This window comes from Aquarana catesbeiana, linkage group LG07, assembly GCF_042186555.1.
Source record: "Aquarana catesbeiana isolate 2022-GZ linkage group LG07, ASM4218655v1, whole genome shotgun sequence".
Taxonomy (NCBI): Eukaryota; Metazoa; Chordata; class Amphibia; order Anura; family Ranidae; genus Aquarana; species Aquarana catesbeiana.
Window position 1 is genome coordinate 43,319,222 of NC_133330.1, and position 18,087 is coordinate 43,337,308.

An 18,087-nucleotide genomic window follows, 5' to 3' on the forward strand; every position below is an offset into this window, starting at 1 on the left:
AACAAAAAACATTGAATTCCATTCCGGCATCCTGCATGTAGATTAGGGGCTGGGGCGCATGTATTAGGGGGGCAGCGCTCCTGCGCCCCTAATGGAGTGTCTGCCAGTGGTTGACTTAAACCCAATTGAGCATCTCTGGAGAGACCTAAAAATGGCTGTCCACCAACGTTTACCATCCAACCTGACAGAACTGGAGAGGATCTGCAAGGAGGAAAGGCAGAGGATCCCCAAATCCAGGTGTGAGAAACTTGTTGCATCTTTCCCAAAAAGACTCATGGCTGTATTAGATCAAAAGGGTGCTTCTACTAAATACCGAGCAAAGGGTCTGAATACTTAGGACCATGTGATATTTCAGTTTTTCTTTTTTTAATAAATCTGCAAAAATGTCAACAATTCTGTTTTTCTGTCAATATGGGGTACTGTGTGTACATTAATGAGGAAAAAAATGAACTTAAATGATTTTAGCAAATGGCTTCAATATAACAAAGAGTGAAAAATTTAAGGGGGTCTGAATACTTTCCGTCCCCACTGTGTATATATATATATATATATATATATATATATATATATATATATATATATATTTATTTATTTATTTTTTTTATATATTTTTTTTTTTTAAATATTGTCGACTCTGCAGGCTTTCAGCACCCTCGCTGAGTGATTATAAGAACGGCATTTTTGGCTGCTGTAAGAGTGAAGAAATTCCTTGGTTGTATATTCTTCTCTTTGGAGGAATGCCACTGTGCATCTTCGCAGGCAAGACTCATTTGAAGCCTTTCCAGGTTATCCATAGAGATTGCCAGCGTACTAATGTGCTGGTGTATTGACTGTGCTGCGCTAACAACCTATTAGCGATGTCTTTCCCACGCCAGAATTTCATTTAGAGAAGGAAAAACGAAGACCTTTCTTCGAAGAAGAAATAAGAAGCCACGCACAACTTCGTAATTAGGATTCCTAATCTTGCCTTAGCTTTTTTTTTTTCTACAAGAAAGGCTATAGCTCTGAATTTAAACGGGAGCTAATGCAGCCCACGAAATGATAGTTTCAGCCATTCTTGGTCATGATCTTACCCATCCACTGGCCCACTGGCCAAGAGTCCTAGAAGAAATATTAGGAACTCTTCCCATTGCTACTGGTCTCCTTGTGCCAGTAGCATCTGCCTGAACTTTTCTCCCCTCTGGACAAGCTTGCAAGGTTGGCAGTGCTCTGAAGATCTGCTACCCTAAGTGTAATTGAATTGTTCCTACATCTGATTGTGCTCGAATTTCCATGGGTAGTCGAAGTGAGGGATGACAACAAGCAAGGAACTAGCTAAGCCCAGGCCACCAATAGAAACACCAAGTATGCAAAGGGGGAACTACATGCCATCCTGGCTACAGCACCCCAAAGGTAACGATAGACTATTAAGGTCCTCTGCAATTAAGACCAGACCCTATATAGCAGGGTTGTCAAACTCAATTTCATCGTGAGCCGCATCAGCATTATGTTTGCCCTCAAAGGGCCAGTTGTATTTGTAAGAATAGATGTCCAAAGCCCCACCCCATACATCAGATTTTAAGAGCCCCCCACCCTCCCTTACATCAAAGTGCACCCACTTTACCTTGTGCTGCTGCAGGGAAAAAGCTGGGGGTGGAGCTGGGAAGCAGAAAGTGCAGGGTGTGGAGGAGGACCAGAGGAGGGCTGGAGTCAGCTTAATGCTGAGCCCCGGGCGGTATAGACAAGGGGGTGCTGCAGATGCACAGAGAGGTACAGGATCTATAGAAGGAGTTTTGTCCTCCTCTCTACTGCCAACTGCTGAAATAGGGAAGGGGGGCAGAGACAACCCTTTCTCCAGCTGCACAGAGAAGTGCAGGATCTGGTGGAGGAGTTCTGTCCTCTCTGCTGCCAACTGCCGAGACAAGGTAGCCAATTCCTGGGCATATTTGTGTGAAGAGCTTTCAGAAGAAAGACCTTTTTGAGGTCAGTTTCCTTATCACCATCTCATAAAGCTGGGCTCTTCTTCACTGGAGATTCAGATTTCCCTTACCCCACATGTACTTTCCACTAGTGATAAAAGAATCTGCTTTTAAGCGGGGGATTTAACATGGCTGTATTATAGAGGGAAACACACTGCGTGGTATTGCAAATGAAGTAACTTTAATTGCCGGATAAGCAGCAGTAGAAAATTATATTTACAAAAGTGGAGTAAACTGTTCTTTTATTAGCATATAAGGTACAGATTCACAGTCCGTTCACCAAAGATACAGAATGCAGCTCAGTAAACTGGCACTGTAGTTACTATTCCTCTCTTCAGGCACATCAGTGGTATGCAAGGCACATTTTGATTACTTGCCATAGGCTGGAGTCCATAAGCAGGTTCCACCGATGCAGCAGAGATGATTTAACAGGAAAATACACTGTCTTAGATGATCTTCTATCACAAGCACAGCAGCAGTGCTGATAGGCAGGACTCCTGAGGATCCCTGTTCTGTCCCTGTAGGCTGGAACACTCTCCCTGAATAAGGCCTAGCTTTCCCTCACAGGCAGAATACCTTTCCCTTGCTCAGTCCACACACATGTCTCTTAAAATGGTGGCTGGGCCCCCTTTTATATGGAAGCTAACAGAAAATGGTGGACAAAATCTCGAGAGAACTTGGTACCAATCAGAACATGAGGCTTCTCCAAGATGGCTGCTGGAGTCAAGTTCAGAGAATGTTACAGCCTTAACAGGATTTCACAAAACAGCATGAAAACACAAACACATTCTGAATATAATATGACATTTCTGCATGAGAAAGTAAGTAAGATACAACTGTAGTCCCACTTCTCCTCTCAGCCAGCAAGACTGTCCTGTCACAGTTAACTGTATGTGAGGAGGCTACCTACATGCTGACCATGACATAGATTCTTTCATTTGGACATACTGTTAATCATTTAAAGCCTAACTCCAGCTTTCTGTCACTTTAAAATAAGTGCAAAGTTTGTTTGGACCACCTGGTCCACCTTCACTAAAAGATGCACCTGCTGTGAGCACTGCATAAACTGTATGTAACATCAACTACATACAGTATGCAGCACTGTGTTCTGGGAGCGGGACAGAGATTTCCTGTCCCATTCCCAGAACAAAATTGAGTTGGGCTGAGTGCTGTTCAGCCATTTACAGGAAGCTTTGTATTTTCTAAATGAGTAAAATGCTTCATGTGATTGGCTAAAGTGGAGATTGTGATGTCATCCGCCCATCCCTCCACCTTAGCCAAACAGAGCAAGCCTTGTATCCCTGCTTCCTGTGAACAGCGCTCAGTCTAACCTGATTTTGTTCCTCCAGCAGACAGGAAGTCCCCATTGCACTGCCAGAACACAGAGCTGCATACTGTATGTAGCTGATGCTACATGCAGTTTATACAGCACTCACAGTGGGTACATCCGCTAGTCAAGACAATCATTTGTTTCGGCGAGCTTGACCCAAACAAACTATTTTAAAGTGACAGAAAACTAGAGATCATGAAGAATAGGTAGCGGTACCTGCTCTATGCTCTGTAAGCAAGAAGAACACGTAAAGGGAAAGGGAAGAATAAAGGTCATACCTCCCAAATGACAAAGAGGAGCACCTTTTAGCACAAAGTATGTAAGCACAAGACACACCCCTGCCACACATCCCAATTACATGGACCATGAAGAACTAATAGGCAAAACGTGTTTGGTTAAACCCATCATTAATTTTCTTTTATACTGGATTTTCAAAATAGCAAGTGCAATATACTAGAGCTTGGATGAAAGTTAAAAAGTATATTTTTTGTAAAGGTCTATACATCAGACCCAAAGAAGGACAGCTGAGGAGGAAAACGTATCCCATTTAGGAGATTTCCCTTTACTTTGTATCTTGTAAGCACAACAGAAAATAGAAAGAAATAAACCTAAACTGAGAATAAATATGAAGATTTCCTCTCTACTCTTCTTCTGGCAAAAGATTTAACATTTTGGAATTGCCATATTTTTTTCTGTAGGATGATGGTCTCCAGGACAAATAAAGAGTCTGTTAGAACTTGGACTTGAACCTGGGGCCTCTGCTGTGCCTGGCAATGACTCTGCCTGCTGAGCCACCTGGAATTCTGCACTTCTTCTTTGCCAGATTATTGTGCTCCCTCCAGCCAATATCTGGGTTTTGTCTCTCCTGCTGCCGTCCGTATCTTTGCTACCATTCTTTACCGACTTTTGGCTTGTTCCTCAACTACGCTTTTGCTCAATCCCAACCTGCAACCATTCGTTACTAACCTTTTGGCTTGTTCCCTGGCTACGTTTCTGCTTGATCCCTACCTGCTATATCTGCTACTGGACCCCAGCTTGCTCACCTCCTGATGGAGCGATCCTGGGAACCATAACCTGGTACTAACATGCAGCAAAACCCATCTCCACCATCAGGATCTCTGGTGAATAGCGATTAGTACTTAAACTCCGCACCTCAGGTGAACCCGTATCTGCCAGGGTGACCTGCTCAAACACCTGTCCTATTTGTCGGTGGGTGCTGCTCCACTGCTATACCTACTGGCCTCTGAGCCTGACTCCAGACCATGACAGAGTCTGAATTTCCCCAACAGGGATGCTGACAGCAACTAAAAGAATCATATCTAAGCAGTGGCGTCACTAGGGGGTGGCTTTTTGGGCTATAGCCCAGAATCTGGGGCCCATAGCCCCGAGTCTCTGCAGGGGTCCCCAAGGGGAGGGGAGGCTCTCTGGGGACCTTGATGTAAGTGGGGGGCTCTCTGGGGACCCTGATTTAGGGGGTGGCTCTCTGGGGACCCTGATTTAAGGGGGAGGCTCTCTGGGGACCCTGATGCAAGGGGAAGGCTCTCTGGAGACCCTGATGTAAGGGAGGGCTCTCTGGGGATACACACACACGTATATTATATACATGTGTATGCCCGCCCAAGCGTATGACTTTCTTTACTACGCTGCTATGGGCTCTAGCCCCAGATCTTTTGTAGACCTAGCAACGCCCCTGTATCTAAGCAATATTGGGATATCAAAATGTATTTGTTTAGTAAAACAGAGAAAATAAAATTCTTTAGCTGGCTCTAGTGAGGCTGTTCACATAAAATAGAGGTTTCCTTTTGTGGCTTCCCAGAAAATGGTTGGGACTGTAAAAACACAACCTACACTCACGACCCCTGTAGTCAAGAACCCTGCTTTCAGTTTGGAAGATAAATATTTCTGTCTGTTTCATTACCAGTAAAGCAAACATTGAGACAAAAACTCAAAACCCCATCAGGCAAAAAAACAAGGATAGATCGCCCCTTAGATGTCTGAAGACTAGGGATGAGCTTCGTGTTCGAGTCGAACCCATGTTCGACTCGAACATCGGCTGTTCGATCGTTCGTCGAATTGCGAACGATATGGGCCGTTCGCGCCAAATTCGTGTGGCGCGTCACGGCCCATAATTCACTGCGGCATCGCAGTGCATTGCTGGCTGATGATTGGCCAAGCATGCACTATGACCCGCATGCTTGGCCAATCACAGCGCCGTCAGTAGAGAGAGCTGTAATTGGCCAAAGCCAGGGTGGCTTTGGCCAATTATGGCTCAGGGGATTTAGTACACACCCCACACTATATAAGGCCGCCTGCACGGCGGCCCTGTGTAGTGTGTGTTCCGGTGTGCTGAGAGATAGAGAGAGAGAGAGAGACAGTGTCATTTGATTTGAGTTAGATAGATTAGGCAGAACAGTCAGTCAGTTAGCTGCACTTACAGTGTATTGTGTATATATATGCATCCCAGGTGTTGCATATATATATATACACTGTATTCAGTTTAGCTAGATCCGTTCCTGTTATCTTCTATCTAGACTATTTACATTTAATGCAGTGCGTCCTGCTCACAGTGTTCAGCTAGATCCGTTCCTGCTATTTACATTTAGTGCAGTGCGTCCTGCTCACAGTGTTCAGCTAGATCCGTTCCTGTTATCTTCTAGACTATTTACATTTAGTGCAGTGCGTCCTGCTCACAGTGTTCAGCTAGATCCGTTCCTGCAATTTACATTTAGTGCAGTGCGTCCTGCTCACAGTGTTCAGCTAGATCCGTTCCTGCTATTTACATTTAGTGCAGTGCGTCCTGCTCACAGTGTTCAGCTAGATCCGTTCCTGTTATCTTCTAGACTATTTACATTTAGTGCAGTGCGTCCTGCTCACAGTGTTCAGCTAGATCCGTTCCTGCTATTTACATTTAGTGCAGTGCGTCCTGCTCACAGTGTTCAGCTAGAGCCGTTCCTGCTATTTACATTTAGTGCAGTGCGTCCTGCTCACAGTGTTCAGCTAGATCCGTTCCTGTTATCTTCTAGACTATTTACATTTAGTGCAGTGCGTCCTGCTCACAGTGTTCAGCTAGATCCGTTCCTGCTATTTACATTTAGTGCAGTGCGTCCTGCTCACAGTGTTCAGCTAGATCCGTTCCTGTTATTTACATTTAGTGCAGTGCGTCCTGCTCACAGTGTTCAGCTAGATCCGTTCCTGCTATTTACATTTAGTGCAGTGCGTCCTGCTCACAGTGTTCAGCTAGATCCGTTCCTGCTATTTACATTTAGTGCAGTGCGTCCTGCTCACAGTGTTCAGCTAGATCCGTTCCTGCTATTTACATTTAGTGCAGTGCGTCCTGCTCACAGTGTTCAGCTAGATCCGTTCCTGTTATCTTCTAGACTATTTACATTTAGTGCAGTGCGTCCTGCTCACAGTGTTCAGCTAGATCCGTTCCTGTTATTTACATTTAGTGCAGTGCGTCCTGCTCACAGTGTTCAGCTAGATCCGTTCCTGCTATTTACATTTAGTGCAGTGCGTCCTGCTCACAGTGTTCAGCTAGAGCCGTTCCTGCTATTTACATTTAGTGCAGTGCGTCCTGCTCACAGTGTTCAGCTAGATCCGTTCCTGTTATCTTCTAGACTATTTACATTTAGTGCAGTGCGTCCTGCTCACAGTGTTCAGCTAGATCCGTTCCTGTTATCTTCTAGACTATTTACATTTAGTGCAGTGCGTCCTGCTCACAGTGTTCAGCTAGATCCGTTCCTGTTATCTTCCTACTGACAGGCAGGCTTGTCTGGTTACAGTATATAAAGCTACCTGAAGAAAATTACAGGTGTTCTATTTGATCCTATTAGTACCACGGTCAGGCAGCTAGACTATTTACATTTAGTACAGTGCGTCCTGCTCACAGTGTACAGCTAGATCCGTTCCTGTTATCTTCCTACTGACAGGCAGGCTTGTCTGGTTACAGTATATAAAGCTACCTGAAGAAAATTACAGGTGTTCTATTTGATCCTATTAGTACCACGGTCAGGCAGCTAGACTATTTACATTTAGTACAGTGCGTCCTGCTCACAGTGTTCAGCTAGATCCGTTCCTGTTATCTTCCTACTGACAGGCAGGCTTGTCTGGTTACAGTATATAAAGCTACCTGAAGAAAATTACAGGTGTTCTATCCCAGCTTAGTGCAGCTACAGGCCATTAGTATGTCTGGAAGGCCAAGAAGGAGAGGCAGACAGTCACAAGCCAATAAGAGAGGGCAAGCAGGCTCTGTGTCTAGTGCTGGTCGTGGAGACGGTGCATCCTCATCAGCACGTGGCCATGGGACACGCTTGGCCTTTTTTTCGGCAGCTGGCCGTGTTGAGCCGCAACATGCGGAAGACTTGGTTGAGTGGATGACCAAGCCGTCCTCATCCTCCTCATCCTCTCTCACCCATGCCCAGGGTGCTTTGTCTGGCAAAGCAGCGGCCTCTTCCCTCAGCTCAATGTCATCAGTGACTCCTTCCCTAGCTCCACCATGTCCTCATGAGGATTCCCTCGAACTGTTTGACCACAGTGTTGGGTACATGCTCCAGGAGGATGCCCAGCGTTTGGAAGGCTCTGATGACGATACTGAGCTCGATGAAGGCAGTAACATGAGCACGGACAGAGGGGGTGCCCAAGAAGGACAGCAATCTGGCAGTCATGCTCCCCCTGCTGCAGCATACTGCCAGGTTTGCTCCAGTGATGAGGAGGGAGGGGATGATGAGGTCACTGACTCAACGTGGGTGCCTGATAGGAGAGAGGAGGAGGAGGAGGAGGAGGCGGCGGCACATCACCAACGAGGCAGGATGCCCTCCAGGGGCCAGCCTAAGGGCAGCACATTGACTGCATCACACCCCAAAGCTCCACATGTGCAGGGCGCTGCAGTCTCTGCACGTTATTCAAAAAGTTCTTTGGTGTGGGCCTTTTTTGAGACGAGTGCATCAGATCGCACCGCTGCTATTTGCAACATATGTCTCAAGCGTATCTCGCGTGGCCAAAACATCTCCCGCTTGGGTACCACATGCTTGACCAGACATATGTTGACCTGCCATGCAGTTCGTTGGCAAGCGTATCTAAAAGACCCACACCAAAGAACAAAGAGGATCTCTCCTTGCTCCTCATCAGCTGAGATTTCCAACCCCACTAGACCTTCAGTCCTCTCTGAGACCTGCAGTGAGAGGAATGAAGGTGTAGAATTAGGTGTGTCACAGCCAAGTACTTGTGGGCAATCTGCTTTTGGTACACCGACGTCAGATTGTACCAGGCAAATTTCCCTGCCCCAGCTGCTGCACCGCCGAAAGAAGTTTGCTCCCAGCCATCCACATGCCCAGCGGTTGAATGCTAGCTTGGCAAAATTGCTAGCACTTCAACTGCTGCCTTTTCAGTTGGTAGACTCTGCCCCCTTCCGTGAGTTTGTGGAATGTGCGGTTCCTCAGTGGCAGGTACCCAAACGCCACTTTTTCTCACGGAAGGCGATTCCGGCTCTCTACCGGCATGTGGAAGGCAATGTCCATGCCTCGCTGGACAGGGCGGTCAGCGGTAAGGTGCATATTACCGCTGACTCATGGTCCAGCAGGCATGGACAGGGACGTTACCTAAGTTTCACGGCGCATTGGGTGACTCTGCTGGCAGCTGGGAAGGATGCAGGACAAGGTGCAGTAGTGTTGGAGGTTGTTCCGCCACCACGCCTCCAAAATGCTGATTGTGACACACCTCTCTCCTCCACCCCCTCCTCTTCTTCTTCCTCCATGGCCTCTTCCTCGGAACCAGCGGTGCTCCGTAGGCGTTCAAGGGGCTACGCAAGTACGCAGGCCAAAAGATGCCATGCGGTGCTTGAGCTGGTGTGCTTGGGGGACAGGAGCCACACTGGGGCAGAGGTTCTGTCAGCTCTGCAGGGGCAGGTTCAGAGGTGGTTGACGCCACGCCAACTTAAGGCAGGAATGGTGGTTTGCGACAATGGCACCAACCTCCTCTCTGCCCTCCGACAGGGACAAATGACCCATGTGCCCTGTTTGGCTCACGTCCTTAACTTGGTGGTGCAGCGGTTCTTGGGCAGGTACCCGGGCTTACAGGATGTCCTGAGGCAGGCCAGGAAAGTCTGTGTGCATTTCCGCCGGTCATATAATGCCAGTGCTCGGCTGACAGACCTCCAAAAGGAGTTTAACCTGCCCAAGAACCGCCTAATCTGTGACATGCCCACCAGGTGGAACTCAACGTTGGCCATGCTGCAGCGGCTGCACACGCAGCAGAGGGCCATCAATGAGTACCTGTGCGACTATGGCACCAGGACAGGGTCAGGGGAGCTTGGTTTTTTTTCCCCACGCCAGTGGGCCATGATCAGGGATGCATGCACTGTCCTGTCACCATTCGAGGAGGCCACGAGGATGGTGAGCAGTGACAGTGCATGCATCAGTGACACTGTCCCCCTTGTCCACCTGTTGGAGCACACGCTGCGTGGAATAATGGACAGGGCACTTGAGGCAGAACAGAGGCAGGAAGAGGAGGACTTCCTTAGCTCTCAAGGCCCCCTTTATCCAGACAGTGTTCCTGCGTGCCCGCCGATCACACAGGAAAAGGACGAGGAGAAAGAGGAGGAGGAGGAGGAGGAAGATTGTGTCAGTATGGAGGTGGAGCCTGGCACTCAGCATCAGCAGCAGTCTTTAAGGGATCAGTCCCAAGAAACACATGGACTTGTACGTGGCTGGGAGGAGGTGGCTGCGGACCATGTCGTTCTTAGTGACCCAGAGGACTCCGGACCGAATGCCTCAGCAAACCTACGCTGCATGGCCTCCCTGATCCTGCAAAGCCTGCGTAAGGATCCTCGTATTCGTGGTATCAAGGAGAAGGACCAATACTGGCTGGCAACCCTCCTTGATCCACGTTACAAGGGTAAGGTTGCGGACCTTATCTTGCCATCGCAGAGGGAGCAGAGGATGAAACATCTTCGGGAGGCCTTGCAGAAAGGTCTGTGCAACACGTTCCCAGAGACTGGGAGGTTACAAACTCCTGTTTCTGGACAACGTGTTGCTGAGGCTTCGGTCAGTCAAAGAAGGAGCGGTGGAGAAGGTGGCCGTCTGACCGATGCGTTCAGACAATTTTTTGGTCCGCAGCCCCAAGGTATGATCGGTTCCAGCAACCATCGCCAGCGTCTGTTTTACATGGTGCAGGAATACCTAGGGGCAAGATCAGACTTGGACACCTTTCCCACCGAAAATCCTCTGGGTTACTGGGTCTTGAGGATGGATCACTGGCCAGAGCTTGCACAGTATGCAATTGAGCTACTGGCCTGTCCTGCATCCAGCGTTCTTTCGGAACGCACATTCAGTGCTGCTGGAGGCGTGGTAACCGATCACAGGGTGCGTCTGTCCACCGACTCGGTCGATCGGCTGACCTTCATAAAAATGAATGAGTCTTGGATCACCACCAGCTACCAAGCACCTGATGCTGATGTAACCGAATAATTTTTTTTGAAATCTCAGATCCCTTCAAAGACTGCCTATGCTGATGCTGAGTGACTATCCCTGAGTAATTATCCTCTTCCTCCTCAATCATCACGCTGATAGCTTGTAAGAACATTTTTGGTTCTGGGCGCCACCACCAGTGCCTAAGGCACAATTTTTCAGCCCCTGTTTAACAGGGGCGTGTAATTACAATTTTTGATGTAATACTTTGCAGCAGGGCTCGTTCCTGCATTCCAACTAGAGTGTCTGTGAGGGGTTGCAGTGTTGTGGCACCAGCACCAGTGCCTAAGGCCCAATTTTTCTGCCCCTGTCTAACAGGGGCGTGTAATTACAATTTTTGATGCAATACTTTGCAGCAGGGCTCGTTCCTGCGTTCCAACTAGAGTGTCTGTGAGGGGTTGCAGTGTTGTGGCACCAGCACCAGTGCCTAAGGCCCAATTTTTCTGCCCCTGTCTAACAGGGGCGTGTAATTACAATTTTTGATGCAATACTTTGCAGCAGGGCTCGTTACTGCGTTCCAACTAGAGTGTCTGTGAGGGGTTGCAGTGTTGTGGCACCAGCACCAGTGCCTAAGGCCTAATTTTTCAGCTCCTGTTCAACAGGGGCATGTAATTACAATTCTTGATCTAATATTTCACAGCAGGGCCCTGTGAGGGCTTACAGTGTTGTGGCCACAGCAACACCTAAGGCCCAAATTTCTGCTGAGTATATAGGGCAGGACCCTACTTTCAAACATCTAACTTACAAACGACTCCTACTTGCAAACGGAAGGAGACAACAGGAAGTGAGATGAAATCTACCCCTAGGAAGGGAAATTCTCTCCTGTAAGAGTTAATATGGGAAAACAATTTCTCCTTTCCACTGATGCTTTCCAATCCTTGTTCCACAAAAAAACCCAAATTTTCAAAAAACATTTTTCATTGGGACAAAAAAGTGAGGTGAAATCTTCTGAAGAGGAGGAAAGACAGCAAAACAAATGTCACAGGGGTGATAACCCTTCCCTATGTTTTCCAAAAAGCTTAGAAAAGATTTTTTGGCTGGAGCTAAACACGTTAAAAATGTTCAAAATTACAAACAGATTCTACTTAACAACAAACCTACAGTCCCTGTCTTGTTTGCACCGCCTGTATACTGCTGTTCAGAGTATATAGGGCCTGGTGGCCCCACACCTTTCCTTATTTTAATTTGGGTGCGGGGTTCCCCTTAATATCCATACAAGACCCAAAGGGCCTGGTAATGGACTGGGGGGTACCCATGCCGTTTGTCTCACTGATTTTCATCCATATTGCCATGACCCGACATGACATTAAACCCGCAAGCAGTTTTAAATGAGATTTTTTCCTTTAAAAATGACATTTGGTGCAGGGACTGTTCTAAACATGGGAAACACGCGTCACTTTACAGGCATACTATAGACACCCCCCAGGTACGATATTTAAAGGAATATTTCACTTTTTTTTTTTACTTTAAGCATCATTAAAATCACTGCTCCCGAAAAAACGGCCGTTTTTAAAAGTTTTTTTTGCATTGATACATGTCCCCTGGGGTAGGACCCGGGTCCCCAAACCCTTTTTAGGACAATACCATGCAAATTAGCCTTTAAAATGAGCACTTTTGATTTCGAACGTTCGAGTCCCATAGACGTCAATGGGGTTCTAATGTTCGTGCGAACTTTCGGTCCGTTCGCGGGTTCTGGTGCGAACCGAACCGGGGGGTGTTCGGCTCATCCCTACTGAAGACTTGCTCAATTACTGAATTGCTTATCCACAATACTTCCTAGAAGTTGGACAGCTGTCACTCATCCGTCACCTTTCGATCAACATTGCTTGGACACTTGAACACCGTGACGCTTGGTATCCCTTTCATATAAACTTCTAAGTGCCCCACCTGACTCCTACACATCTCCTATCTTCTTGAAGTAGAAAAGAGACCGTGACTATCTTGTTCACTCATGTATTTCATCCGTGGCTTTAGCTGTTTGCCTGAAGTTCAGCCCTTAAGCTTTCGGGCTGCAAATGTGTCATTTTACAGCCACTTTGCGCATTTCAGAATATGAAAAACTGTAATTTATATAATAGTGAAAGTAGCACAGAAGAACACGTTATTGTGACAGGCACTTACGGAGAGATGCAGTTGACCCTTACTCCTCTGTCAATCCATTCTGTTCCCAGCGTCTGTGTTAATTTCACCACACCGGCTTTCGAGGTGTTATAGGCTAACTGCTTCTGGGGGTGAGGCACTGCAACAAAAAAAAGACAGCACAAGACCTTATAACATAAATATTTTACATGATACAATCTTTCCCTTATCATATAAAATATGCTGCAGTCACAAAGGTATATTTTGTCTTCTCAAACTGACATCTGGAAGCCCACCCTGAGTGGATCTACTTTTCCTCATGCTTCCACCTTCTGTACCTGCCTGCCACGCTAGTTAATTGTTTTTGAAACCTTCATCCTCAAAATGGTCCTATAGCAGAGCTTTTGAATTAGTGGATCATTCATTGCCCTCTCTAAACTCATGTCATCTTTGCACATACAGAAGCATGAGAAGGAGGTTGCACAGAGCAAAGGAGGTTGCAGACCTGCCAAGAGGCCTGTTAAATTGTACAGATTAAAGTGGTACAGAAATCCCCGTGACTTCATTAATGGCATCTGCCTCATGCCAGGAATAGGTTTGGGCAGCATTAAACCAGTAAGCCATTTGCTGCATCAGATATGGCAGTACACAGAGAACTCCATTGCAGGCTGTTATGGTTCCACTTTAACTCTGCTCCATAGCAAACCTGGAGGTAAAATCATATTTTTGATGCTCAGCTATATGGTGAATAATACCTGCTAATTCCAAGGCTTTTTTTTTTTTTTTAATCTCTTGAAGTTTTCACTATGGACAGCCCATGCAGAGCAGGGGAATGGATGTGACTACTGTGTACAGAAGGCCCTGTGAATTGAAACAGTGCCATGTCCCCATCTCTCATCCACAGAAACATTACATTTACAGTCCAGGGGCTGATTGGCAACTTTTAGCCCAGGGGGCAAGCACAACCCAGAGGCCTATGGTGCATCGATTCAGCCCCCCTCCCGCTTTCCCTCTTCCTTTCCTCCTCCCGATCCCCTACCCAGGCTGAAGCTCCACTCCAGGTATTCTCTGCTCACCGGGCAGGTTGGGCTGGACAGCGCCTGCTGCACCGACTCCAGGTTCCCGAACAGGACATGGCCGGAGGCTGCAGGGGGTGGCTGGGTGGCTCAGTTGGGGCTGGCAGGGGGAGGAGATCATACACCATCCGTGTGGGGGGGGGGGTGACCTGCGCTCTGTCCTTGTCCTCATCCTGCACTTTTTACTCCTCTTTACCAGGAAGCTTTTGGGCATGTCTGCGGCGGAAGCGTGCAGCCTTCTTACAGGGCATCAGAGAGGCCCGGGGGGGGGGGGGGCAATTGCCCCCTGCCCAGTCCGCCCCTGTTATAGACCATGACTGCGTTACTTTGGTCTTTTTCCTGAATCCCTACCCCAGACCAACATCTATTTTACTACTTTACCAGACCGACTGGCAAGGACTTTTTTTTAACAAAATCTAAATTCAGTACATTTTTTATTTATTTTTGGCAAAAAAAGAGTTGTCCTTTTCAGATTGGTAAAAGGTTGGGCGTTTGGGTTGACAGTAGGGATGAGCAGAGAGAATGCTGGAAACTACTGGAAAATTGGAGACATTTGCAAAAGTGGAAACTTAATTTCATTTATTGAGCTGCTTAGGTGATATGTACTTAGAAAAAAGTTCTCCCCCTTTTCATTTTTTTTTTGGGATGGGGGGGTAATTAGGAGAAGCTTATATTATTTAGTGTTTTCTGTAATTTTTTTTTTTTTTTTATTAAATTATTGTTTTTGCAGTTGCTTAAAAAATATTTAACTTTTATGTGCCTGTCTGTTTTCTTTCAGTAATAAAAAAAAAAAAATGGAGGAGCTATTTTTGGCCAAAGAATAGTTAAAAGAGGCTTCTGTAACCTATAATTAGGCTCCATTCACACTAGCGCGTTTTTTGATGCATTTTGCATTTTGCAGAAATGCACGGGAATTTTTTAACATGGGTTCCTATGGAACATGTTCACATCAATGCCTTTTTGTTTCTCTGCATTTTTGGAAAGGGTCAGGGACTTTTTTTCATGCAAAATGCAGCGTTTTGCATGTAATAGAATTCAATGGACAAGCATCAAAAACGCAAGTGCACCGTTTTTGCAGCGTTTTTGCAGCGTTTTTGATGCGTTTTTGCCGGGTTTTTTTTTTTTTAGTTTTTTTTAAATTTTTTATTTATTTTTTTTTGACTGTAAAAAAAAACTGTAAAAAAAAAAAACGCAAAACGCAAATCGCGGCAAAATCGCGGCAAAATCGCGGCAAAAACGCCGCAAAAACGCTGCTCAAAAACGTGGCAAGCATGAAAAAAAAACCTCCAAAAACGCCCAAAAGCAACATGCATAGGTGTGAATCGAGCCTAATAACGGACCTTCAGTCTTTTTTTCATCTTTCCACCTATTAAATCTTCTGCCCTTGTTGTTTTAACTTTGGATAGGGAAACATTTTTTTTCTGCCAGTAAATACCTTATACAGCCCACTTCCTGTTTCTTGTCTGATAAAAAGCCTAGGCTTATAACATCATGCACAGCTCTCTCCCTCACTCTCATGTGAGTTTGCCAGGAAGGGAGGGGGGATGAGTCATAAGAGGGCCAATGAGAGCTGCAGGGCTGCAGAGCTTAAGGTGTGCCTCTGTGTAAATCCAGGAAGTGAACAGGCAGCAGATTCAGCTGCCCACAGTTAAAATGGCTGTAGCTAGACTTAGTGGAGGGATATTTCTGCAGCATATTTATTTATTTTATTTATTTCAGGTATTTATATAGCGCCATCAATTTATGCAGCGCTTTACATATACATTGTACATTCACATCAGTCCCTACCCTCAAGGAGCTTACAATCTAAGGGTCTCTAACTCACATTTATACATACTAGGAACAATTTTTAGACAGGGTCTAATTAACCTACCAACATGTCTTTGGAGTGTGGGAGGAAACCCACGCAGGCACAGGGAGAACATGCAAACTCCATGCAGGTAGTGTTGTGGTTGGGATTCGAACCAGCGACCCTTCTTACTGCTAGGCAAAAGTGCTATCCACTACACCACTGTGCCGCCCAAGATTTGACAAGTACAGAATCACAGTATATATAAAATAATATGCAAAGTGGTTGTAGGGAAGCTTCAGAATGGCAAAGATGTTTTTATTACAACTTATGTGAGCAGACTGCAGTTCCTCTTTAAGGCCCATTGCACCTTTAAAAACGTAAAGTAGTTCTGAAGCAAAACATTTTTTTCCCCTGCATTAAGGTAAAAAAAATTAACAATTTGCTGCCCCCACCTCCCCTTAAATACAGTACATATGAGTCCTTAATCGATCCAGGTCTGTGCACTACTGCATCTCTTCTCTCCCTTCTTCCTCTACTCTGCAGCGGGAGCTTTTGGCTTCTAATGCTAATGCTGAGAGGAAAGAGTGAGGGGCATGGTCGAGTTGCGTTGTGTGTGTGTGTCTGAGGATGCACACAGCCCGGCTTGGGATCAAGCACACGTGTCTACCCCATAGAAAGCGGTTTCCTATGGGGGAAGACAAAGAAGAGGAGCAGATAGCACCTGCAGGGGACCCCAGAAGAAGAGGTTTGGGGCCATTCTGTGCAAAACTATTGCACAGAGGAGGTAAGCATAAAATGTTTATTATTTTCATTTTTTTTATGTGTTAAATGTAAACACTATAAAACTAACTGAACTTCACCTTCCCTATTGACTCCAGTGCATTTTTCTAAAATGGTGAAATTTCACTGAAATTCCCCCACTTTTCTCCAAAACTTTGTCAAAATGAAAACATTCAAATTTCCCTAGCTAAGAGTTAACAGCTTGACTGAATAAAATGAAGACGTAAAGATAACAGGTTAGGTTGCAAGCTATAGTTAAAGTAGAAATTGAGGGATAGCATAATATTTTTGTACCAATATAAAAATAAAAAATGGAAAAGTTACAGTATTGATCTAGAAGAGTTTCAGTAATAATCTGCAGCTTTAATAGCAGCAAGACACTTGTCAGATTGCACTTTTTTGGGAAGATTCTGTAGTGAATTTTTCCTTTCAGTTTTTCCCTGTGGCAGTGAGCAGCTAAGCACATATTTTATTATACAAACAAGAGTCATGAACTCCTCATATCTCTTTCAGAAAATGTATTTAGCATTTCACTGGGTTTATTTTATGTCTCATAGAAGCTATCCTAGTGAACGACGTTTTAGGGACTAAGCTTCTGAAGAAGTGTGATCACGGGCTACAGAACAGTTAAAGGAAATGTGTAGTGGTTGTATATGTATTTTTTTTTAGATATAAAGTTTCAAAGATAAATAGGAAATATTGCAAATTAATACCATGTAGTCTTCTATTCAACCAGTGGGTGGAGCTCTCATCTCCTTTTAAGCCCCTCCTGTCTGCCCTAGTGTCCCTTTAAAAAGTTCGGTATGCCCGGAGGGCAGAAAGGATTGGCAACCATGTGACCACTGTGATTAGGAGTCGGTCTAGCCAACTATGATCATTGGTGAGGTCCAAGAGCTGTCTTCGACAGCTCGGTCTCTGTGCTGGGAGCATTCAGTTAGCACGCTCCTAGCACAGAAATATCAATTGCCCAGCAACTGACCAGCCCATATGTACGGTGTGAGCATTACGCTGAAGCCTATTGGTTAACAAGGCATCACAGCGGTGAGGTCAGGCCAGTCAAGTTCCTCCAACCCAAACTCACTCATCCATGACTTTATGGACCTTGCTTTGTGCACTGGTCCAAATCATTTGGTGGAGGGGGGATTATGGTGTGGGGTTGTTTTTCAGGGGTTGGACTTGGCCCCTTAGTTCCATTGAAGGGAACTCTTAAGGTGTCAGAATACCAAGACATTTTGGACAATTTCATGCTCCCAACTTTGTGGGAACAGTTTGGGGATGGCCCCTTTCCGTTCCAACATGACTGCACACCAGTTAACCTCCTTTGATCGACTCTATGGCCTTGGAGGACCAGAGCGATGTCATGACATCACTTTCGGTCCAGGCTGGAAGAAATTTTTTATTTTTATTTTTAAATTAAAAAATCCAAAATATATATTTTTTTTAATTTTTGCTTTTAAAGGTAAGAAAGAGATTTTGGGTCTCGTTGACCCCAGATCTCTCCATAAAGAGGACCTGTCATCCTTATTTCTTTTACAAGGGATGTTTAAATTCCTTGTAATAGGTAAAAAAGTGATCAAAAAATAAATTAAAGGATCAGTGTAAAAATTAA

The 18,087-nt window shown here is 45.6% G+C and overlaps 1 protein-coding gene across 1 annotated transcript in view; it reads right to left on the reverse strand.

The window, feature by feature from the left end:
- Positions 1 to 18,087, reverse strand: part of LOC141103000 (D-threitol dehydrogenase-like) — a 148,447-nt gene that overhangs the window by 28,130 nt on the left and 102,230 nt on the right. The window contains exon 8 of the mRNA XM_073592091.1: positions 12,873 to 12,990. Coding sequence (XP_073448192.1) covers positions 12,873 to 12,990 — 118 coding nt within the window. The remainder of the gene's footprint in view (positions 1 to 12,872; positions 12,991 to 18,087) is intronic.